Genomic DNA, 24,874 nt, shown 5'->3' on the forward strand with positions numbered 1-24,874 from the left:
TGAAGTGGGGATTGGGGGTGCGCCAACCCGGTTGGGACATAGAAGGGGGTGCGCAGGGAAAAAAGTTTGGGAACCGCTGTCCTATGCCATACGTGCAAAGCTATACCTGAAGCTACTGCATTCCTCGAATTACCGGAGAATGTGTACACATTTTTCAGCAGTTCCCTTGTGAATCACAACAAGTTTGTAGAAATCCAGAAACAACTTGGATTAAATCCATGTGAACTTGTACAGCTCTCCACAACAAGATGGGCATGCCAAGTGAAGTCTGTCAGTGCACTCCTGAGCAACCTTCCTGTCATTTTAACATATCTCAGGACCATGAACACACCCATGGCCCTATGGGATCAAGTCAAAGCTCTGCAAGCCGAAGACACTCTACATTTTTTCGTTAAACAAAACAAAAAACAACAAAAAAAAAACAAAACAAAAAAACAAAGGGTCGTTTTTTGTCGTTTCTGCTTATTTCATTTCAAATTGGAAAACAAACTATCAAAATGTACATGGACCATGCTTTAATGTTTAACTAGGAAGCTTGTTTTGAAATGCTTTTATTTTGTACAAAATGGCACTAAGTCACACTAGTGTTCCAGGTCAAAAATGACCGGCTTTCTCAAAATGCTATAAACCTCTCAATATGCTATATTATCACTAATGTTTGTCAACCAGATTTCTTTCATTGAGCATTATAATAGCTGCTCCAGTAATATTCAGTTCTCATTATTGTCCTTCAGTCTTAGATGCTTCAGCCATCATTTGACAAGTTAGTTGGAAGATATTTCTTAAAAAAAAAAAAAAAAAAAAGGCAAGATTTATCAGACTTTATTGTAAAAACACCCTCCTGACAAGTGAATTTCACTAAAATAATATTACTATGAGAATCAGAAGTCAACTTAACTAGGCCCAAATGTTCCCATCTACAGTAATGAACTTCATGCATTTACAAAGCATGTGATTATAAAGTAAACTTGATCCACATTAATATGCAGATTTCTCATGATGGAGCAAGTGTTATTAATGAGCTCAAGCTTGAAGTGCTTTAACAGCAATAAAAGTACACGATTTGTAACAACATTTGAGGGCTAAAATTGAGATTTCAGCTGTGCATTTAAATTAATTTGTCCAAAACTGTAAACTATGTTCCTTTATCCACGTCATTCCAAACAGCCATAGTTTATCTGGATTAGACGTGCATGAAGTTACAATCATGAGAGTTTAGAAAGTCCACCTATTTCCAACTCGAATTTTCGATACATCACATTTAGTTCTAAACAGATTCTACAAACAGAAGCTCTTTAATGGAGAAGTTGGGTGGCTCTTAAAAGAGCCTTTGGGTCGCTGAGAGTCTCGGTTGAATCTCTACTTGGAGCTGGTGTACTTGGTGACGGCCTTGGTGCCCTCGGACACGGCGTGTTTGGCCAGCTCTCCGGGCAGCAGCAGACGCACGGCGGTCTGGATCTCTCTAGAAGTGATGGTGGAGCGCTTGTTGTAGTGAGCGAGACGAGACGACTCACCGGCGATGCGCTCGAAGATGTCGTTGACGAAAGAGTTCATGATGCCCATCGCCTTGGAAGAGATGCCGGTGTCAGGATGAACCTGCTTCAGGACTTTGTAGACGTAGATAGCGTAGCTCTCCTTCCTGGACCTCTTGCGCTTCTTTCCTCCCTTACCGGCGGTCTTCGTGACGGCCTTCTTGGAGCCCTTCTTAGGCGCGGACTTTGCTGGTTCAGGCATGATGCTTTTTGAACACAAACTTCTCTAAAGCAATATGAGGACAGAAGCGACACAGAGATATTTATTCACCGCCCTATGCTAATTTTCAAAGAGATACAGGAACTATCTGATTGCCTCTTTTAAAAAGCCAAGCGTCACGAGCGGAATAAGAGCCAATCACATGCGCCGCCGCCAACCGCTTAAAGTTTGAACTACACCCTGACTGTGTCCTTTGTTTCGTCTCCCGCTCTTTTTATGATTAGTTTGAGAAAATAAGCGATTCTATACAAATATTGTGAAACATCGTGTGATTTTAAAGCCCTTTAGACCCATTGAGGGAGTGTTGGAGGAAAGAGACCATTATCTGTCAAACATCCTTTAAAAGCAGTTTTTCCTCGAGACTTCATTGATTCATCAATCTGTTTAAACTACGCGAATAATAAAGAAAAGTCCGTTTGTGTAAAACAAATACCAGTTTCGTTAATGTTTTCTGCATTTTGAACTCTGAAAACTTTAGTCCCATTCTGATCTAATTTAAAGTTAGTTATATCTTTAAACATTGTGTAATATTACAAAAGGTCTTTTGTGCGCCACTTAAACCAACATATTCTGGGTATCATTAAAGAGAACTAAAAGAAGTTATTACTAATCCGGATATTTTACTGTGAAATAGTTTATGTTTAGTAACATTTTCTCTGAATCCAAGAAACAAAGGTAAAATTTTCAATAAAAAAAAAAAAAAAAAAAAACTTTTATCAACTAAACTTCTATATGGCTCTTTGTGTGAGAGAGTGGGTGGCTCTTAAAAGAGCCGTTGGGTTGGTGTAGTTGTTCCTGGTTTCAGAAGTTTATCCTCCGAAGCCGTACAGAGTGCGTCCCTGTCGCTTCAGCGCGTACACAACATCCATGGCGGTCACGGTCTTTCTCTTGGCGTGCTCGGTGTAGGTGACGGCATCGCGGATGACGTTCTCCAGAAACACCTTCAACACTCCGCGGGTCTCCTCGTAGATCAGACCGGAGATGCGCTTGACACCGCCACGGCGAGCGAGACGACGGATGGCGGGTTTGGTGATTCCCTGGATGTTATCGCGCAGAACTTTACGGTGACGCTTGGCGCCTCCTTTTCCGAGCCCTTTACCGCCTTTGCCTCTTCCAGACATGTTTAACACAACTCTATCAAACGATGATAAAGAATGATAGATGAGTGTTTTAGTAGAAGGACTTTTACAGTTGCTTACAGGACCTGAGAGAAACCAGCACCGCGTCACAAGGCGCAACACGCCCCTCCCCTCAATATAGTTCGAGCACAAAACACTGTGATTTCACCCTAACACTGATCTAACGAGGCCTGTGCTTTGTTTAGTATGAAAAATTAAGTTTTATAAGATTTATTTGACAAAGATAATATTATAAGATTGTCATATCATATACAGAGATACTGAATGACAATAAAATGTGACAGTTTATTATATTTATTAGACAGTTCAGATATATGTGCAGAATATAAATGATTTCAGGCCTCTGGGATTTAAACTGTAGGTCTCTTAGCTGAATCTGCACCTGCATAAACATTAATCTCTTCTCTGGCCTTCATCCTGCGCTAAAAGTTTCAAACAGACCATGCTGCTATTAGAGAGTAGCTAGAAGATTTGATAAAACTGTGGATGAGCTAAATATCTAATTTGTGCCCATTTTTATGAATGGATTCATGCATATAGTTCTGTTAATAGTGCATGCCCGTAGGCAGGGGGGGTTCGGGTGGTTCGAACGAACCCCCCCTCACTGCCAAAGGTCCAGAATTTAAGTCGTTTTTTTTATGTGATTATTGTCATCATTGTTTTAATCAATGCTTGTGACAAATATTATGGGTTGCTGTTTCAAATTAATACGATACATTATTGTAGCTGGACGTGTGTATGTGCCGCGCGTGCAGTTCAGAGAGTTCTCGCAATACACTTTTCAAAGCAACGGTGAAGAAGCATCGCCTCTGAATGATGGGGGGTAGGGGTTTTATATATATATATATATATATATATATATATATATATATAATTAAAATGATTTCTATATTTTCTCCACTCAATAGTCTACAATATAATAGCCTTATAAACGTAGCGTAATTATAATAATAAAACATAGTGGGATATTCAGTGATATTGGCTGTGCAATATCGACTTTTGTGATTGGCCAATACCGGCAGACGGGAGCCAATGGAAATGCTTCGGTGCGCGTCTTATTCCTCTGAGAACTTCAAAGCAGACCGCTTGAGGTAAATCATCTGGAATGATTAGTATATTGATTTACGATGCCTATGTGAGAGTATTATGTCTGTACATGGGCGTCGGAACCATTGTATGTGGGTGGGACAAGACCCACCCACTTTTTAAGACCAATGATATTGGACCCACTCACTTTTACCGTCTCTAATTCAGCATTTGTCTAATCCCCCTCAGGTGATGCTACTCCACAAACCACCAACAGAGCATAAAAAAATACCAAAAATAAAATTATTTTTTAAAACATCGCCAAGTAAAACGCTGCGTTTATATAGAACTGTCTCTTTACGTCCACCACAAACGGGACACTTTTCAGACGCGCATTCCGACTTCGCCTCAGCGCCAGGCGCAAGTCAAACGAGTAGCTTCAGTTGAACAACAGTGAACTGCGGTCAGATGAGATGTTGTCAGGGTATGTCAGTAAAACTCCAATCAGCCGTTAGGCTATAGCTGAGCTCGAGGCGCGAACCCAAGAATTGCTCGAGCAAATGCGCCGGCGCGCGCTGCATATTACTTTATTATGGGAAAACTAAAGCGCTAAAGAAACTACGGGCATGCACCGTCGTTATTCTGTTGTAAATGAAGTCATGAAATTACCAAACATGCGATTAAAGCTGCCTCAAAACTGCGTGCATGTATGTATTTGTTGACATGGTTTTAAAGCTATTGTTATCCAATTTGTTGGCCTTAAAACGTCTTAAAATGCACATATGTACACCAAGGAAATCACAATTTTCTCGGGGGGGCATGCCCCCGAACCCCCCTAGCATAAAACATTTTCTGACCCTGCGTACGGCCCTGCTTTCTTTTCTGTCTAACGAAATCAAAGTAATCGCGTATTTCTCCAGTTGTGCGCTCTTTGGGACTAAACTTTGTATGCACTGTGTGATCAATGTGTGAAAATAAATGGGAGCAAAAACGCGATTGAATGTAAAGGTTTGTGTTTCGTTGTTCTATTCAAAAAAAATCAATAACTACCGATTGATCTTGGCATTTTATTTATCTATCTATATGTATCTTTCAATAACTACCGATTGATCTTGGCATTTTATCTATCTATCTATGTGAACATGTTCTGCATTTATTTTACACTGTTTTTTTCTTTTCTTTTTTCTCATCCTATTTGAATGTGCGGCAAATATGTTGTATGCACCCCTTCAGTGTCAAATTTGAATAGGAGGAGAACTTTTGGCATCTAACTCAAAATAACTGCTTTCATCAGATCAATCTTTATTCATAAACTAATTTATTATGTATAAAAGTCGAAGAACATTCAACACAAACCCCAAAAAGGCTGCATCTAGTTTATAATCTCTTGAATATGAAACACAATAAATATTTTTTGTTTCGAAGTGGTGGAACAAAGTGCAGAACAAAGTGCAGCTATTAAGTTTTCCCAACAGGGCATTGTGAATCAAAAAGTTAAATTACATTATTCATTAGAAAAAAAATTACATCTATATGTGACCCTGGACCACAAAACAAGTCGCACGGTTATATTTGTAGCAATACCCAACAATACTTTGTATCGGTCACAATTATCGATTTTTTTTTCTTTTATGCCAAAAATCAGGATATTAAGTAAAGATCATGTTCCATGAAGATATTTTGTAAATGTTCTACCATAAACATATTATAATGTATTTTTGTGAGTGGATATGCATTGATAAGGACTTAATTTGGATAACTTTAAAGGGGATTTTCTCAATATTTTGATTTTTTTTTTTTACACCTTCAGTTTCCAGATTTTCAAATCTCGGCCAAATATCGTCTCATCCTAACAAACCACACATCAGTGGAAAGCTTATTTATTCAATTTCAACTGTTTTGTGGTCCAGGGTCACATAGATATAAATAATAATTAAAAAATAAATAAATGAATACAATATATAATATATAACAATATAAAATATTATGAAAGCAAAATGCACTAAACCAGTAACCTTGACATTAAGCTATTAACACCCCATTTCCCAATGATATACGTATTACAAGTCATTTGAACCCTGGAACCTCTAGTTGCCGCTTGGACTTTTGACTAAGTGTACAAAAAAACTATAGATCTCTTGTAAGATTTGTTTTGTCTGAATGATTCTAGAGACCTTCATGATTATGTAGATATATATATATATATATATGTGTGTGTGTGTGTGATTAATGTGTAAATGTGTTTCGTACAGGTGGATTGTGACTTTCTAAAACACTTAACATGAAAAAGCTCTTAATGTGGCTTAATGTATGAAGTGATATTTAAAGACTAAACCTCAGTAAACACCATACTAATAAAGTAAAGACAACTGCAAGATCTTATCTGAAGACAAAATTAAACAAGCATATGAAAGTAAATGAGTATAGTTTTCCTGTTTGACATGTTTAACGTAGATTAAAACCTGAAAATATCTTGAACTTGTGTTAACCACACATTATTTCAGGGATTTAACCAAAAACCCACTGACTTTGTGTCGATGGAACCAGAAGTGCTATAATGTGAACTCAGTTCTGGGGTTTAGGACTCATTCCTGTATGGCAGCGTATCTCCATCAGTCCATGGAGTTGTCTGCCCACGCTGAAGCTCTGCGGTCTGGCTGTCACGTGCTCCAGAAGGTCTCGAGCTCCAGGCGTCAGAGCTCTGTTGATCAACACAACACAGGAGGAAGAGAGCAGATTCCCTCTCTGTAAGGCCAGCAGGTCTTGAAGGTAAAGCTCAGGGTCATGATCCATTAGAACCAGATCCAGACCATCATTCCCAGTGTGAGAGTGTAAAGAAGAGATGGCCTCAGCCGAGGAGCATGTCAGCACCTGAAACTGAGCAAAGACATGATGATTTTAAGATTTTGGGCCTCGTTTACTGAAATCATGTGACTTTGTCAGTTTGAAACACGCTCTGAACCAATGATTCAAAATAACAGATTTGTAAAAGTTTCGATCACTAGTGTTTGGTGGCTGTTTGAATATTGGACACATCACTGTGAGCGTTGGAATATCTTTTTGGGACAGACTTTTTACGTGTTCAGAGATATTTGCTTCAGCTGATATTGGAGAGACTATGGGATCAGACTCTGTTCATCCTGCATTTATCGTCGGCGTGTGAAGGGGTTCGGATTATGTGTGCTAGCGATGATGTAATACCTGCTGGTTTTTGAAGCCTGCCACTAGTATGATCTCCTCCCCTCGATCTGCTGTCAGAGGATCCAGCTCTACAGTCAGCAGTTTTCCAGACGGAGGGAGCAGACGCAGAATCCTGACTGAAGCGTAGCCACAGTGTGTCCCCAACTCCAAGACCCTCAGCGGAGCTTCACGCGCCACAATCTCATCCAGAAACGCTCCTACAACGACAAGAGGACGTGTTACTACAGAGCAGAAGATTAGAGGAATATTATCTGTTAAATAAAGCATCAACAGACTCCATTGTCTGACCTTTCTGAGGGCCGATGTTGGTGGAATACAGGTCAAAGGTCAGCAGAACACTCTGAGCCTGTCCGTGGGTGCAGTTGGAGAAGACAAAGGCGTGAGTGGAGCTGACACAGACCTTCCTGTGCGAAAGCTTCAGTATGCCAGAATACACCTGACGGCACAGGGCCGACAGCGGTGAACGGGAAAGAGCCTTCATCACGGCCACAACCAGGAGCAGAGGCACGGAGAACACCAGCAGAGACATCACTGACCATCAGTGACCTAACAGGAACAGAGGAGCGAAACCTTACAGTCATGATCAAATGGAAGAAGTGACAGAGACAGACACTGCTGCTGCTTCTGATTGATTCAGAGGGAAAATCTGCCCATAACTGCTGGTCTAGGATCAGTTTTCTCTGTAATAATAACATACTGGTGAAACAGATTTGGCAAATGATCCAGAGCATATCTGTGTTTTCTTGCTGGAGAACATCAAAGGTTTCTATTTTCAACGTCTTTAGCAGCATTGAGCAATGTAAGCCAATCACAGACATATTTTGATTTCTTCAAAATGTAACAGCCAATCAGAGGTGTTTAAGTTAGGACTGAACAAAAACACTCAAAAATCCTCTCGTTATAACAAACAGTTCTGTAAATAAGAGATTCATTGTGCCGTCAGCTTCATTGATTATAACAGAACTTTGTGAGATCATGATGATGACAGATTTTTATTGATTATAAAGGGAGCGCTCTTTTTTACTGCCGTGCCAAAATCCCTCATACAGTAAGCTTGCTTTTCTGATAAAAATTAAGAGTGGTTTGTGAACGTAGATACTTTAATAAGAAAATAACTGATCAGGAGTGTTTATGCTGGGATGTGTAAGTTGATATTTAACTTGAAACTATTGAATGTAAATCTATGTAAATGTGTTTTTAAAGGGGAAACACGTCTCTTACCCTGGAGCTGGTTCACCCTCCGTCTATGATCAGAAAATTCATATTTCATGGTGACTTTAATTGGACTAAATGATTGGAGAAGTCCTGCATACGTCACCAGAGAGAAGTGTGTCAACTCACCAAGATTCAGTTACAGCATTTTAAATCAACATGAGTTCAAATTATTATTATTATTTATAAATGAACAAACACATGCAGAAATCGTTAACAAGCATGTATTTTACTTTAAATGCATATGAAGTATTTATTTCATGCTGAATTTAATGTTCTAAAAAAAAAAAAAAAAAATAGCAGTTCCAGGTAGTTAAAGGGACAGTTCACCCAAAATATATGTGATTATTTACTTATTATTTACCGATCTAAACCAGTGGTCGCCAACCCGTCGATCGCGATCTGTAAAAGGCCGTTAACAAGAGGCCAGAGACGCTGAAGACAAACGCAAAAAGGAGAAAAGTCTGTAGCAGGCAGAGCAGCTCACTGTTCACGATGCTCGAAATATAGAAAGAAAATATAAATAATGAATTGGGGGTGAGGGCTTATATGAATGCATCTCTAAAAGATCAGTCTTCAGAAAGATTTCGATGGCAATGACATTTTATTTTCCTCTTACCTCAGAATAAAGTAGCTGATTGTTAGCGCAGTTCAGCTTTGTTTACAGCGGTAACCAAGGAAACAGTGTATCACTGCTGCTCCATAAGCGCCACCTGCTGTCAGAGAGTGAATTTACGTCCCATTCAGTCTGCTGTTTTTGTTTCATGCTTTTTTGTGTGTGTAGCATTTATAATTTCACAAAGATAAAGTCAAACCGTTCTGTTTTTGCTTTAAATCTTGAAATTAAATCTAAGTCAAATAAAAAATAACTGCTCATGCAACATGCGTAGCATCTTTGTTTGGATTGTGATTAAAAAGCAGTGCTTCCCTCTAATTTGAAATGGCTATGTATTTTTGTTTATTATTATAATATTAATAATAAATATCTGCAACTAGTATCAGAATCGGCCAATATGCTTGTAAAAAATAAATAAATAAATCAGAATCTAAATTGGCCATGAAAAAATACTAAATACAATCTGGGCTGTCTTTTTCTATCAAGTAGATATTGTCTTTCAAAAAGGTCGAGGTCAGGAATCTTGGGCTTAAAAAGGTTGGTGATCACTGATCTAAACCTTTCTTTTAGTCACAAGACATAAACAATATACATGTCAACATGATTTTAGAGTGAATAAAGCTCGCTAGTAATCGCTTAGTAATCATTTCTCTACAGAGTAATAGCCTTGCTATGACAAACATAAAATCTAATTGTTATGTATCATAATTAAACATGTAAAAAATAAAATGGCAAATAAGTGCAGAACTTACCAGTGACATGAACACGAAGCTCTCGCTGTGTGTGTGTGTGTGTGTGTGTGTGTGTGTGTGTGTGTGAAGATAAAGAGAGGCTGACACTCATGTACTGATACTGACTATAGTAACAGTTAACCAACAGAGGGTGTCATTTAGCTGTGTTGCTTTATGTTGCTTGTAAACGGAGGTTGAGCAATAAAGCACTCTTGAGAATGGCAGTCTGTGTGATGAGTTCAGTCAATACAACTCACACCTGTTACTGTCGGACTCACCTGACACACCAAACAAGAGGATCAGGCCTGTTTATAACAGAAGTGTACGAGCAACCTTAAAGATGCTATAGAGGACGTGCGCACTCCAGTAACTTGCCACACTCCACAGGCGCCGCATGCAATGTTTTTGTCAGGAGTAACAACTGCAGATTATGAGTTACCTGCGGTGAGTCTGAAATAATGAATCCACTAACACGACACAGCGAATGCCGGTGGTAAACAAATACTCGTGTTCCAGTACTCGAGTTTTGGGAGGCGTTCCCTCGAAATGAGCTGTGAAGGAGGAGGGTTGTTCTTACGCATGCGCTCATTTCAAAAATTCAGTAACAGTCTTTGGTTTCTCAGTCGTCGGAAACATCCTCTATAACACCTTTAAAGGTACAGGGCACCTTTTAGACAAGTCTGATGTTCGATAAGCGGTTTTCAATCTGGGGTCCACAACTATGGAGCCCCGGATATGACATGCAGGAAAAAATAGTAGGCTAAATTTTGCGCACGATTTACTAATTTGTTACCTCAATTTACTAAAACGTGCATGATATACCATTTTGTTCCCTCAATTTTTAATAATCATAAAAATTCAACAGAGGTAAACCTAAGTGAATCCATTGTTACCACATAACTCGTGACTGAAGCTGAAAGCTTTCAAAATATTGACAGTGATATGATGACAGAAGAACATACTGGTGTATTTGGAAATAGTGAGAATTTGGAGGTTAGTCCAGAAAATATCATTGAGACATTAGTTTTAGAGAAACTTGTTCTCTTTTATCTGAAATTACAGGCTGAAATTAAGTTATTGCTTCCATCTTCAGTCGTTCAGACTGTCATTGAAGACATGCAGTCAGTTTATGATGTCAACAGTCACATGTACTTTTCAAACTAAATGAGAAATTGGTTCCACTTGGAGATCCAGAAGCTTCCGTTAATGATGTCATGGACAGTCGATCTCTTACAAGCATGAAATAGCCATTTATAATTTACTGTGTAGAGAACAAGATTTCAAGTATGAGATAAGGAAATATGAGCTAAACCCCACGGACAATGTGTCACAGTCTGCCGAAACATCATCCTCGAAGTTTTGCTGATCACCGTGACAATGGTCAGGTACTCGGAAATGGTTTTACCTCACTGTTAACACTGTTAATTCAAATTAAACACAGGATTGAAAATCTGAACCCAACACCAGCTTTCGCCAACACTGTTCATCTGGTGATGGACTAAAGAGAGGGTCTACTGATACACATGGCTGGACCAGATTCCAGCCTGATCTCCCACCGGAGGAGACAGATGAAACCGTAGAGCAGAAACGTCAGCAACTGGAGGAGATATACCGTCGAGATGGAATAAATGGGGTTGAAAAAACAGAAGTTAACCAACTTATGGAAACAACCTTTTGCCTCCAGCGGCAGCAAACAAATATATTACCAGCACCCACCATCACTGATTTAAGAAAGCAGTGGCCATACTTTTTCACTCAGAAAGGGCTTTATGCTCATCTTGAGCTTCTTACTGATATCAAACATGTTCATTTCTGTTGGAAACTGCAGTGACATGTACTGGTACATATTTTTGTGTCTTGTGAAAACGTTCCAACAGGTACATCTTTCCATGAGACCAGGTTGTAAATAGTGTAGGAGAATTACAGGGGAGAGACGAATTTGTTGAATAAAATTGTTATTTTTGTTTTGTTTTTGTGCACAAAAAATATTCTCATCGCTTCATAATATTAAGGGTGAACCACTGCAGTCATGTCGACTGTTTTAACGTAGTCTTTACTACCTCTCTGGACCTTGAATGATGGAAATTTCCTTGCTTTCAATGGAGGATAAAAAAAAAAAAAAACTCTCGGATTTCGTCAAAATATCTTCCGAAGGTCTTACGGACGTGGAACGACATGAGAGTAATTAATGACATAAATTTAATTTTTAGGTGAACTAACCCTTTAATAAATAGAGCTGATGACTCTGATGCCATCACTGATCAGTCTGACAGTTGAAGTGAGTTTGTAATGAACTGTAACATGACGACACATTCAGTCAGCTGCAGTATCTCAGTAAAGGCTGTTGAACTGAACTGTTAGACGCTCCATTACTGACACTGCAGTTCCTCACAGTAGAAGAGCACAGTGTGTTTTAATGCTGCTGGAGCTCATGAATGTTGTTCAGTACCAGAGAACTGAGAAATCTTCCACCCTGAACACTGATATTGTGTCATTCAGAAACACAATGAAACCAAAGAGCTGCTGCAGTTTATTACATGAACTAATAATGAGCCCAGAACAGTGTAGAATGAATGATAGAAAGTGTTCAATGCAGCTGCTGATGAAGGATCACAAACAACACAATGGTGTATCAAACCTTTCAGAAACATTATGTATTTATTTTGATATACTAAGCATGTAACACAATCTTTATATTGTATAAAATGTTAGTGGTGTTTTGCAGGTGGTCCTGCAAAACCTTCCACTATAATGTAATCTAACTGCAGGAAAGTCCGTCACTTTAATTGCACTTCCATGCTTCATCACTAGATGGCGTGTCTGTAACATAACTGAGTTCTCTATCTGTCAGTCACTTTGACGTTGTGTCGATGTGATGACACTAGTGTAGTGTTTCTCAACCTTTTTTACTTGATGGCCTCCTCCTTCATCAAATCATAACCTGTGAGGTAAGATTAGTTTACACACATCAAAAGGTCTACTCTCTCATCCCTGCATAGAAAGACACTCATGAAAATGAGATGCTAAAATTCACTGGTTAAAAGCAACACTTTAAAGTAAAATTCACTGATCACACTGATGCACATTATGACAGAAACTCTTAACAATGTTCTAACATCATAAATACAGTAATTATGATATATATAAAGAGACAGTGAAGCAAATACAGGATAAATGTGAAACAGCAAAACGACCTCTGCTTCCCCGTCGACATACAGCATGAGCGCAAATGCTTAAAGAGGAAACAATAAATCTTCCTATGGTGTCCCAGTAATTGTTCCCGATTAAACCACTGAAAATACAACATTACATACAAGTTTTGCTGAAGTTAACTCACTTATAGAATTGTTTCTTTATTCCTCTATGTCATGGTGTCGCCCTCAGACAACATAAAACGTTTTTGGACTTCACACCAGATCTATATATGACACGTCTGTTCAATGAAATGAGGGGCTGAAGTGGTGCAGCCTTTTCTGTTTATCCACATTTTATGATGGATATATTATCAGGACCCACAAGAGTTAAATAAAAACAAACAAAACAAGCCCTATAATTTAATAAAATAACACAAATTATTATGAAGACACTTCATATTTAATGGTATTAGATGATTTCATATTGAACATCTTCAAAACATTTGCATTTTGTTTGTAACATTGTATCTGGAACGGTAAAACATTGTTGACTTATCTTAAGCGTCTGAATTTCTGAGGAACTCTTATAGATGCAGGGCTAGCCTACAGCAAACACTGAACCAGACTATTAAATGTTGAGAAGGGATCTCATTGGCTGCAGGATCAGCAGAGACCAATCAGCCTGAGTCATTTGGTATTGATGTGATCGCTTACAGACCGCATGTAAAGGACCGATCGAAGCCTGTGCCATCTTCAGTTTCATGACTGAACTAGATTTCTGACATGACAATTCTTGGAGAGTTTGTGATGGTAATGAATATGACAATGTTCATGTGTTTGGTCTGCTGCTGTTGATTATATCTGCTGTAGAGTACAGGACTTTCCACTGCCAACACACACAACATGCTGCTGCTGTACGAGCAAACATGAATCACCCCATAGCAGATCTGGACAGGTGGAGCTGGGGGAGGTGGAGGGTTTCTGAAAGTACACTGCACTGCAACAGCAAACAATAGACAAGTGTTTGAATGTTGAGCAGCAAGATCATTGATACTGATACAGCAGGAATCATTCAGTTGTGTCCTGTAGAGAATGATGTGTGAATGTGTGTGTCTGACTCTGTATATTTACTGTTACTGTGATTTGGTGATGTAAAGCCTTTCTTTTAACCCTGTCAGTAAAACTATTGGACTCTGAATGTATATGGTCCTGATCTCTCTTCTGTCTTTTGCATTCAGGGGGTGTTTTACATGAGCGGCACATGCTTCACTGCTCTGAATGTGTTTATAGCTCTATGAACTGAACATGACATGATCAAGAGCTCTTCTTCATCAACCAACAAACATGACTTTCAGCTGCAGCTGCTCATACAACACAATCACACACAACACTGATCACAGACAAACACTAATAACACTAGATCATCTAAATCAACATCAATCTTGTGTTTCTGAAGAGAATGAGTCAGTGTTTAATATGATCATCATGTTTTAGGTGTAATATATGATCCCTGTCAATCAAACTGAACAGACTGAATTCAGTTGATTTTCATGACATTTTCATATATCTATTTTCATCGTGACATTTTCAGCAGAAGTGAAACTGGTGTGTTCCAGTCCAGATCATGTGACCAATCAAACAGTGAGACTGAAAAGCCCATTTGCATTGTCAGGGTGGAGTGATTGTGATCCTCTCAGAATAGAGCAGCTCTGTCTCCAGAGACCATGTTCAAACCCCAAGAGCTTTATTTGACTTTATTTCCTGCTACATCAAGCTTGTGAAAAACACCTGCATCTTCATCTGTTAGTTGAATGATGTTGTCAGACACAAAGTGAACTTGTTGAGAAGCTTTATTGAATGTTACAGCAGATTGAAAGATCACACAGTGCTTTGACACGCCAGCTCTCTTTCAGTATTGAGTTGTAAATCACTACAGCTGCAGCACTAGACTCATGTGAATCCTGCCTGACACAGGACACTCAGATACGGCTCATCTTCAGGAGAGAAACATCAGCACTCAGAGCTCTTGTGGAACGAGACCTCATGAGGAGCTCCATCATGTGTTACTCTGCAGACGTACACCTCTCCCTCTTCCCAGCGTGCTTTGCTGAGGGTCAGGACGCTACTGCGGCTGTAGCGGCCGTCCCGCTGGCTCTCCGCGCTGGTCACGACCCCCTCGGTGACCTCTGACCCGTCCAGTGTCCAGCTCACCAGCGCCCCCTGTGGAGAGTAAGAGCTGAGCAGGCAGAGCAGTGCGGCTGAGTCTCCAGAGATCAGCAGAGAAGAGGGCGGCAGCAGAGACACTGAGGGCTTCACTGTGGGACCAGCTGCAGGAGACAAACACAACACATTCACAAACACAAAGAAAACACACTGTTTCACTCACAGCATTTCAACAGCGGCAGAAATCACGACAATCTGATCCTTCATGATATTCAACATCATTAGAGCTGATATAATATACAATATACAAACTACACAATCACTATATACATTTAAATTAAACTTCATGAATGAAAATAAACATACTAACATACTGACTGATTTAATAATTTCCCAATAATTTCCCACTTCCCATAATTTTGAAAATATCGGCCTCTACCAAATGGTTGATATGGCACTTAAAGGTAAAATAATTAAATTCATACACATAGTATGAAAATCAGAAAATATGAACTATAATACTAATTTATTTTAAAACAATCAAAATAAAATAGTTTTATATATTGAATATTGTTTATTTATTGAAATATTCCATCAAATATTTCAGATTTTCATTTTAAGACAAGAAATTACATGTTTTCTTGTTTTTTTTAAACAATAAACAAAAATAAATAACACAAATAATTAAAGGTAACAAAACTAAAGACATTACATTCTTTCTGCATTCAAAAACTAAAAACAAAATAGCAAAAGATAGTAATATAATGGCATTTTAGGCTTTTATGATTCAAGAAACGCCATCAAGTGTGGTAGTGCAACAGGATTTTTATTTATCCTTCTTTTTTTAGACATATGAACATTTCTCTTCCCGGATGGGGTGATAATCCAGATCCTCTATTGGGTCATCAACATTACTGAGACCAGCATCAGAATCTTAGGGGTTTTCTGGGACAAGGGCCTGACGAGTGCGTGTTCTTGTACCATAGAAACTGTTGACATCCATCTAGTAATTGTAAAAAAAAACAACAACAAACAAATAAATAACAATCTCTTACAATTTTAGTAATGTTAGTACACCAGCATTTGTCTGGGCATCACAACTGCAACTGCCACTCAAGTCCTTAGAAGAGGAGTTCAAGGTAACGAGAGCCAGGGAAGTGCTGCAGAGAGCCAGTGGAAGGCTGAGGGGGCTGTTCAACAAGCAGAGGCAAGATTACATCACAACAGGCTGGTAGGAGTAGTAACAAGAGGCAGGGCTGGACTGGGTTCCTTTGCAACTCCCCATATTGACACCATCAAAGGGAAGCAAAGGCGTCACCTAGTCCAGGAGGAGGTGAGAGCAGTGATCGAGGAGGAGAGAGCCTGCAGGACAGTGGGAATGAGGCAACAGGGTGCCTGGATGCGATGGGAGAACGCAATCGAGAGAAAGGTAACATGGGCAGAGCTGTGGAAGGCAGAGCCACAGCGGATCAAGTTTCTCATCCAGGTGGTTTATGATGTGTTTATGAAGAGGCCTTTGAAAGGAAGCTCGCCAAGTACGAGGGACTGGTCAGTGAGTGTCAACAAGCAGGATGGAGAGCACAGTGTCTCCCAATTGAAGTCGGAAGCAGGGGCTTTGTGGCCCGATCCTTGTTCAGAGCCTTCAGTCTGTTAGGCATCGATGGAGGGAGGAGGAGAAGAGCCATCTACAACACCACCGAAGCAGCAGAGAAAGCCTCAAGATGGCTATGGCTCAAGAGAGGAGATCCATGGGGGCAAAGTAGCTAGATTCGCCAACTGGACACAAGCTGGGGTCTGATTAGCCTCAGCTGGGTCACCTGGATGAGGGTGTATGATGTTGAAAGACTCAAAACACCCAGTGATTCCAGGAACATCACTGAAGATGTGTCCAGTAGCATCATTAGATGTATTTGCACAGTCATAAATATATTTCCAATATGTTTTATATTATCACATTTTCCGATGTTCAACAAAACTTGACTAATGTACTATTCGTTCTCTTGAAAAATTACATGCATACGCAGTATCATCAGCCCATCGGTTCTCAAATCGGACACAAACACAACCTATTAAATTGTTTTAGTGCTTCAAACAACCTCATACCTATGTCAAAGATCCAAAAGACAGCACATGCAAACCTCTCGCATATGAACCAATGGGCTCCACAGAGCTGAAATACATGCATTAAAACACCTTTATTATTCGTCCTAAAAACAAACACCAGATATTAAAACACTGTAAAGAATTCAGTAAACTCATACCTATCTCCAAGATCCAAGTAAATCCACAGGCGAACCTCTCACAAATAAACAGTAAAAGTGTCGATCTATTTCCGCAGGCCAGAAACAAATGCACCTACCGTTCTCGCTCCTACCGCCAATCGTTATAGATAGCTAGCCACACCCCTCAATTCATAACTTTACTCCCTAGATGTCACCTGCCACAGCAGGTTAAAGGTGCTCTAAGCGATCCTGGGCGGAGTAACTTCCTGTTGACGTTCGAAGTGTTGTCAAACAAAACAGAGACTAGCTAGACCCTCCCTCCTCCTCCTCCTCCTCCTCCTCCTTCCCTCCATGCTTCCTGAAACAGTCATGAATGCACATTTAAAATCATTCTTGTTGGTTGTTGGCTGGAGCATGTTTATTATGTTTTGTGGTCCAGGCTTCACCAGTTTGTTTTTATTGCTGTTTTTGGAGCTTGTGGAGACTACAGAGACCGTGTTTTTTTTACAGTGTGTTCAGGGGACAAGCAGCTAGCGGATAGTGAGGAGATGTTTGCTGTATGTGACAAAAAATGTTTTGGCCTAAAAACGTGTGACATCACTTAGAGCACCTTTAAGTCAGTGTACTGTTGGAGTAACTGAATAACTCCGGGATGTTGGTTTATTTTGAGAGGTAGTGTCAGGCCCGTCAAAAAGTGAGTAATTTTAGTCATTTGTGGATTAGTGTTTGCTTACTGGAGATGCGAACTGTTTGGGACGATTCAGACCGATTTGGTGAACTGGATCGACTGGTGCACTGAAAAGAACCTGTTAAAAAGAACGATTCGTTCGCGAACCAGGACATCACTAATGTCAGAAACAAAGAAATCACTCCTGCCATGTGAACTGTTCTTGGTGAAATTTTGCAAGGTGAGCAAATTTTTTTGACATATTACACTGTAAAAGCCCTGACTTTACAAAATGATGTTACTTGGTGTCATGAAAAAACTTTAGTACGTTTTTAATAATTTTTCAAAAACATGCTCAACCAAACGGTTGATTTTCACTTTATGGTAAACGCAGAAAAGCTAAGGTAATCATTTCAGATCATCCATTTCTGCAGTCAGAAAGACTATTTGCTGAGAAATATAAACTTCTGATCATTCTTAGCTATGAATATGACAGCTATTGTTATTTCTTCATGAATATGCTGAGATAATTTCTTAAATATGTGTTTTTTTTTGCCACTTTTGCATATTTTTTAAAGTAAATAAAATGAATTCATAGAATTAATGTGTGGAGATCATAATTATCAGACACAATAACTTCTTAAAGTGCGATGCTACTTAGACTTTTTGGAAGCCCCAGCCATTTTCTGAGGTGGCTGCTAAGGTTTCCACAGTTGAGATTGGCACTTCATAGACAAGGAGTGGCCACAGGATCCTGGGAAGAATGCCATGATGGTATAGCCACCCTTTGTACTTCCCTGGCAATCCCGACCGATCCACTGACTTCAGCCATCTGTCCAGCTCAGTGCAGGTTGACTGGATGGATGCTGCATCCCTCAGGGTGCTGTCAAACACCTTGCCTAAGCTCTTAACAGGCTTCTCTGTGATGGTCGGGATTGTTGTCCCTGCAACACTGAACCGGGACTTGTCATCTACCTTTCCTCTTTTCAGCACCATTGATCTAGACTTTGTTGGTTTAAAACGCATCCGTGCCCACTCCATTAGCTTTTCGAGACTCTTTAGAATCCACCGGCAGCCTGGGACTGACTCTGTGGTGACTGTGAGGTTGTCCATAAATGCTCTTATCGGTGGCTGACGTTGAGCTGACTTCGTCTTAGGCCCCCTGCACTCTGGTTTAGCCGACTTTATGAGCATGTTCATGGCCAGGGAGAACAAAATTACGAAGATGGTACAGCCTGTAATGATACAGATCTCAATCTTGTGCCAGCCTGATGTCACTGCTCCTGAAGAAGTTCTCATCCTGAAGTTGTTGTAATAATCAGCGATGAGGTCTCTGACCCTAGTGGGGACGTGATGTTTTATCAGAGTAAGCTGCACAAGCTTGTGTGGTATTGAGCCATATGCATTTGCCAGATCGAGCCACAGCACTGACAGATTGTCCTTGTTCTCTCTGGCCTCTCTTATAAGTTGCATCACCACACCTGTGTGTTCCAAGCATCCCGGCATACCCGCGATTCCCCCCTTCTGAACTGAATGTATCGATAAACCTATTCTTTGAGAGAAAGGTACACAGCCTGTTGGAGACAGCACTGAAGAAGATCTTGGCTTCCTCACACAACAGGGAGATGATGCGGAACTGGTCTATCTTCTTGGAGTTCTCCTCCTTTGGAATCCAGACCCCTTCAGCAACTCTCCACTGTTCAGGAATCCTGTCCCTCCTCCAGATGACACTCAGGATCTTCCACAGGCGCAGCAGGAGTTTAGGACAGTTCTTATACACTTTATACGAAGTGCCGCTTGGTCCTGGAGCAGAGCTTGCTCGCACTTTCCTGACAACCTCTCGAACCTCCTTCAGCTGCAGCTCTGCCAAGTTGAACTGCACACTTGGCCCTGTAGGATCTATCAGAGTGCTGCACTCTCCCAACTCCTGTTCTCTCAATGGGTTGCTGTATGTTTCCTTCAGGTGGTGATCGATCTCCTCCTTGGAGCAGACTAGCTGGCCACTACACTTCTGTCCTAGTAGCTCCTTAGTGAACTTAAAGGGGTTGGTAATGAATGCAACTCACTTTCGGGCTCTTTCGCGGTGACGCCTCCAGTGCCACTCTGCCCGGCGGAGTGCCAGCTGTGCCAGGCCAGTACGCTCCTCCTCTCCTGTCTGCTTGTATTGACGCTTCAGGGTCTTCATCTCCTGCCTGATGCTGTGGATTCTCTCCTCACCTTCCTTCACCTCTTCACCGAATCGTTCGGATGTGATGCTTACGATAATTGTTGTCATGGCTTGCAGTTTCCTGTCAACATCTCCCCTCATCGTGGCCTCCAGAATCTGGTCGACATTGAATTCAAACTGGTTCCACAGTGAGACCATGTTCACTGCTGGCCACTTGATCCACCTCCTCTCAGACTTGATGCTGGAGGGAGTCATTTGCAACACTTGGAGGTTCCGGGCACTATGGGGTGGCTCCGGGCCTGGCTCCTCCTGCGTCTCACCAGGTTGAACACATGTGCGTTGTGTTGGTCCTGTCCCCAGCTGACACTTCATCTTCCCTTGGTGGATCAAATGCGATTTTAACACAAGGAACCAAGTTTTTGGTTTTTAATACTCACATTTGAAAACATCCGCGCCGCTTTTATCCTCCGTGTTCGAGTGTGACGTATCCTCTCCCGTGGCCTCCTGGGATAAAAGAGTGTCCATCGGATGAACACTTCAGAATCTGGGCGGGAGCAGTAGGCCATCTGGGAACTTGTCGACTACTCATTTATGATTACTAAGGATTTCGGACATACTGCTCCTTTCACATACTATTTTCCTCTACTGTATATAGTAGATGTATATTATATATACATTTACACCTGGACTTAATCATCATCACTACCTTTATAATGGACCCACTCCCTTCACTCCCTGTCCGTTCTCTGTTTATGTTAAGGTTGTGTTTATGTCTCTTGCTGTGTTGTATTCTTGGATTATCATTAAACCCACTGGTTTCGTATTTGCCTCATCTCTCCTGCATAACACACCATAACAGAAGAACGGACCCAACCGCCGGTGATCCACAACAAGTATGGGCTTATTCTTCAACTCCCAGGCTCCAGCTTCTCCCATGCCTCCCACACAAATGTCGGCGGCGGATCGTCTCGTTGGGCTCCTCCAGTATGGACGTTCGCTGGAGAGGTATGTGGAGGAGTTTGTTGAGTTGGCTAGTTTGACGAACTGGTCGGATGCTCATTTGATCGCCCTGTTTCTGGATGGACTGGACGAGGACACAATCCGCTTTTGTGAACCTGACGATTATTTTCCTTAACTGATACTATAAATTTAATTTTGTATTTAAACGGCTCAATTTGTTGTCCAAGAGGTTCAGGAAAATCTGTGTTCATCTTGTCCAGTCCCCCCAGAGAGACGGGTGGCCTGACCAGTTCGTCCGTCTCCCTCTTCCTCCACATACCCCTCCAGTGAGCTTTTCCCCAGTGCCCTATCTGAGCCACACCCCTCTGTTGTGTCCGGGCGGACCAAGAGGAAGAATAGGAAGAAGGGCAGGCTCTCTCCAGTCTCCTGCGAGCCAGTTTCTCCAATCTCCTGCAAGCCAGTTTCTCCAGTCTCCTGCGAGCCAGTTTCTCCAGTCCCTGTGGGAATTTTAATTGTATACGAGGGGATGGATTGGACCCCTCTTCCAGCCATCGCCGAACCCTCTGCTCCAGCCGCCGCCGCCGAGCCCTCTGCTCCAGCCGCCGCCACCGAGCCTGCCGCTCCAGCCGCCGCCGAGCCAACCTCTCCAGTCTCTGCTGCTGAGCCAGCCTCTCCAGTCTCAGCCGCCGAGCCAGCATCTCCAGTCTCAGCCGCCGAGCCAGCATCAGTTTCAGCCAAGCCCGCTCCAGTTTGCCACGAGCCTACTCCTGCCCACAAAACCACTCCCTTCCTTAAACTCCTAAAGACTCTCCTTAACCTCCCCAAGTATTTTTTTGGGGGGGGCTAGTACCCGTTCCTGAACCTGTGGGTGGGGAACTCCTGGGCGGGGTTTCGGGATCGCCAGAGCCCACCAGGGCTCCAGACCCGCCATGGCTGCCCACGACTCCTGACCCGCCATGGCCGCCCATGGCACCTGACCCTCCATGGCCGCCCACGGCACCTGACCTGCCGTGGCTGCCCACGGCTCCTGACCCGCCGTGGCTGCCCATGGCTCCTGACCTGCCATGGTTCATGGATCCGCCCTGGAGACCTCCGTTCCTGTCTGCTCCTCTCCCTGCACCTGCATGAGGTCTCCAGGGCGCCCATCTGGGTAATGTCACAGATCCCTTGTTCCCCGGACTCCTTTTCCCATGATCCTCTTGTCTCCACACCTGCACTTACTTCCCTTGTCATCTCCTTATCATCACTCATCATCTACACCTGGACTTAATCATCATCACTACCTTTATAATGGACCCACTCCCTTCACTCCCTGTCCGTTCTCTGTTTATGTTAAGGTTGTGTTTATGTCTCTCGCTGTGTTGTATTCTTGGTTTATCATTAAACCCACTGGTTTTGTAGATCTCCGTATTTGTGATATAATAATGATGTAATAATGTATCTTTACTAATTATCTAAAACATGGAAAATTCAGTATTTAAAGCATGCCATAGGGCTGGGATCTAAAAAAACAAAAAAACAAAAAAAACATTTGTATTTAATAAAAAAAAAAAAAATAAAATGTTATTTCACATCCTGCCCAATATTGTCCTAGAAACAATGTTCACATTGAATTCTATAAAAACAAGATATGCTATATTATGTTCAAAAAAGGGGTCAAATCACATTAGGCCTAGGCTATATTCTAAAATTGTAATTTTACAATCTAAAAACAAAATGTTTTTTAAAGCAGAAGTTAAATACACTAAACTAAAAATGAAAAGAAATAAAAACAAAAGAACAGACTTAATTATTATTACATTGATTACCCTACTACAGTCACTTTACACAGTTACTGCTATCGTACAAATACACTTAGTTGTAGGTTCAAAATTCTACATATGGCATAATTATTATGTTCGCCAAAAAATATATATATATATATATATTTTTAGCAAAATGTATTTTACTCAGACTGAACTCCGTCTGTTTGGCAGCGCTCGTTCACGGAAGTTTGTGCTTGCACGCCTGACAGCAAAATGTAAATATTTTCTCAACTTTCTAACATTTTCAGATGGAGAATATGTCTGTGAAATGTAAATTATGCACTGAGGAAATTATTGGATGTCACTTCAGCTTAAAAAAAAAATGGAGGTATGTTTGTTTCCACCAATCGCTGCACAAGTTAAGGTTACGTATGACGATGAAGGAACGTTAGTGCGAGCCCTTTCGGAACCCATAGAGATTGCATTGCAGTGCCTGCAGTTCGAAAAAAAAAGTTCTTTGAATGGAAGTCTATGGGAGCAGTTGGGGCAAATCTCGGCCAGACTGAAATCGCCCAAAAAGAGGCGGTACTCCACAGAGCGTGACTCGACGCTGATTGGACTATATCCAGAGGCAGAACAAACAGCCTAGCAGTGACAGCTAGCATAACACTGTGGTTGAATGTGATTGAAAAAATCGTCCCTTTCTCACTTTGGTGGTGTGTCGCCCTATTGCCCTAATGAAGAAGCCGGCACTGATTGTCTCCAGCACCCAGAACTGAACAGGGTGTTAGGCTGTTGAACTGAACTGTTAGACGCTCCATTACTGACACTGCAGTTCCTCACAGTAGAAGAGCACAGTGTGTTTTAATGCTGCTGGAGCTCATGGATGTTGTTCAGTACCAGAGAACTGAGAAATCTTCCACCCTGAACACTGATATTGTGTCATTCAGAAACACAATGAAACCAAAGAGCTGCTGCAGTTTATTACATGAACTAATAATGAGCCCAGAACAGTGTAGAATGAATGATAGAAAGTGTTCAGTGACCTTACAAAATATTAATAATGACCAAATCAATAATATACATGATTCTGTCAATAGACTTCAGAAATGTGTGTATAATTGTTTGACATGTTTCACAGCATGAGGAAGTTGTTAGAAAATGAGTTTGTGACTGATCTACAGTCTTCAGGATAATGATTTAAATAGAGAGAGTCACTTTGCATTGTGACACATGCTTCAGTGCTCTGAGAGTGTTTATAGTGCTGTGAGTTTAACACTTCATGACTGAGAGCAGAACAGAACACAATCTTCATCATCACACAAGACAAAAGAACAACAATGAACACAATCACCTTCTTCATCTGGACTCTGTCTGTCTGTATTCAAGGTAAAGATCTTATATAAATATCTTGCAAAATAAACAACAACATCTCATTTACAGTCCAATAACCATTAATGAGTAAAATATGTTAATTTCAGAGAGCTGGGGACAAGTGACAGTGACTCAAGATCCTGCAATAAAATCCATCAAACAAGGAGAAACTGTTACAATCAGCTGTAAAACCAGTCAACCGATTTCTGGCTGTAGTGACTGTGTGTCTTGGTATCAGCAGAAACCTGGAGAAGCTCCTAAACTCCTGATTTATTACATAAGAAGCCTTCAGTCAGGAACTCCATCTAGATTCAGTGGCAGTGGATCTGACTATGGCAGTGATTTCACTCTGACCATCAATGGAGTCCAGACTGAAGATACAGGAGATTATTACTGTCAGAGTTTACACAGCATCAACAGTCAATATGTGTTCACACAGTGATAAAGAGTAGTACAAAAACCTCGTTCAGTCAGACGTCACAGTGATGCACTGATACAGCTGAGAGATACTGCAGCTGCTGATGGAGGATCACAAACAACACAATGGTGTATCAAACCTTTCAGAGACTTTATTTATTATGATGTGTTTAATAAATATGTAACATACTATCTTACATTGCTTACTAAACTGGACTGAAATGTGGTGAAAATGTGAATGATGCTTGTCCCTGCAAAACCTTCCCCTACAATATTATCTGTATTATTTACTAAGAAAGTCAATCCCTTTAATTGCACTTCCATACTTCACCATTAGAGGGTCAGATG

The 24,874-nt window shown here is 41.0% G+C and overlaps 3 protein-coding genes and 2 gene segments (V, D, J or C); 2 read left to right on the forward strand and 3 right to left on the reverse strand.

The window, feature by feature from the left end:
* LOC125258304 overlaps positions 1 to 24,874 on the reverse strand; it is a 725,453-nt gene that overhangs the window by 305,035 nt on the left and 395,544 nt on the right.
* LOC125258325 overlaps positions 1 to 24,874 on the forward strand; it is a 116,476-nt gene that overhangs the window by 86,956 nt on the left and 4,646 nt on the right.
* Positions 808 to 1,774, reverse strand: LOC125258327 (histone H2B). Its single transcript, XM_048175228.1, has one exon. It carries the CDS (start codon positions 1,732 to 1,734, stop codon positions 1,360 to 1,362), a length of 375 nt encoding a protein of 124 aa, XP_048031185.1. The 5' UTR covers positions 1,735 to 1,774; the 3' UTR covers positions 808 to 1,359.
* LOC125258312 (catechol O-methyltransferase-like) lies at positions 6,349 to 7,852 on the reverse strand. The gene is made up of 3 exons (XM_048175220.1): positions 7,407 to 7,852; positions 7,119 to 7,315; positions 6,349 to 6,794 (listed from the first exon to the last, which is right to left on the reverse strand). The coding sequence occupies exons 1-3, from the start codon at positions 7,645 to 7,647 to the stop codon at positions 6,483 to 6,485; spliced, it is 750 nt and encodes a 249-aa protein (XP_048031177.1). The 5' UTR covers positions 7,648 to 7,852; the 3' UTR covers positions 6,349 to 6,482.
* LOC125258322 lies at positions 23,915 to 24,759 on the forward strand. The segment is given in 2 exon segments: positions 23,915 to 24,124; positions 24,217 to 24,759. Coding segments are annotated over 2 exon segments (384 nt in total).

This window comes from Megalobrama amblycephala, linkage group LG22 (genome assembly GCF_018812025.1).
Source record: "Megalobrama amblycephala isolate DHTTF-2021 linkage group LG22, ASM1881202v1, whole genome shotgun sequence".
Classification (NCBI taxonomy): Eukaryota; Metazoa; Chordata; class Actinopteri; order Cypriniformes; family Xenocyprididae; genus Megalobrama; species Megalobrama amblycephala.

Coding starts and splice junctions, on each gene's coding strand:
- LOC125258327 (XM_048175228.1), bottom strand. CDS start 1,734: ATGCCTGAACCAGCAAAGTCCGCGCCTAAGAAGGGCTCCAAGAAGGCC.
- LOC125258312 (XM_048175220.1), bottom strand. CDS start 7,647: ATGTCTCTGCTGGTGTTCTCCGTGCCTCTGCTCCTGGTTGTGGCCGTG. Junction 7,316..7,406: donor CAACATCGGCCCTCAGAAAG/GTCAGACAATGG, acceptor TTGTCGTTGTAG/GAGCGTTTCTGGATGAGATT. Junction 6,795..7,118: donor CAGGCTTCAAAAACCAGCAG/GTATTACATCAT, acceptor GTCTTTGCTCAG/TTTCAGGTGCTGACATGCTC.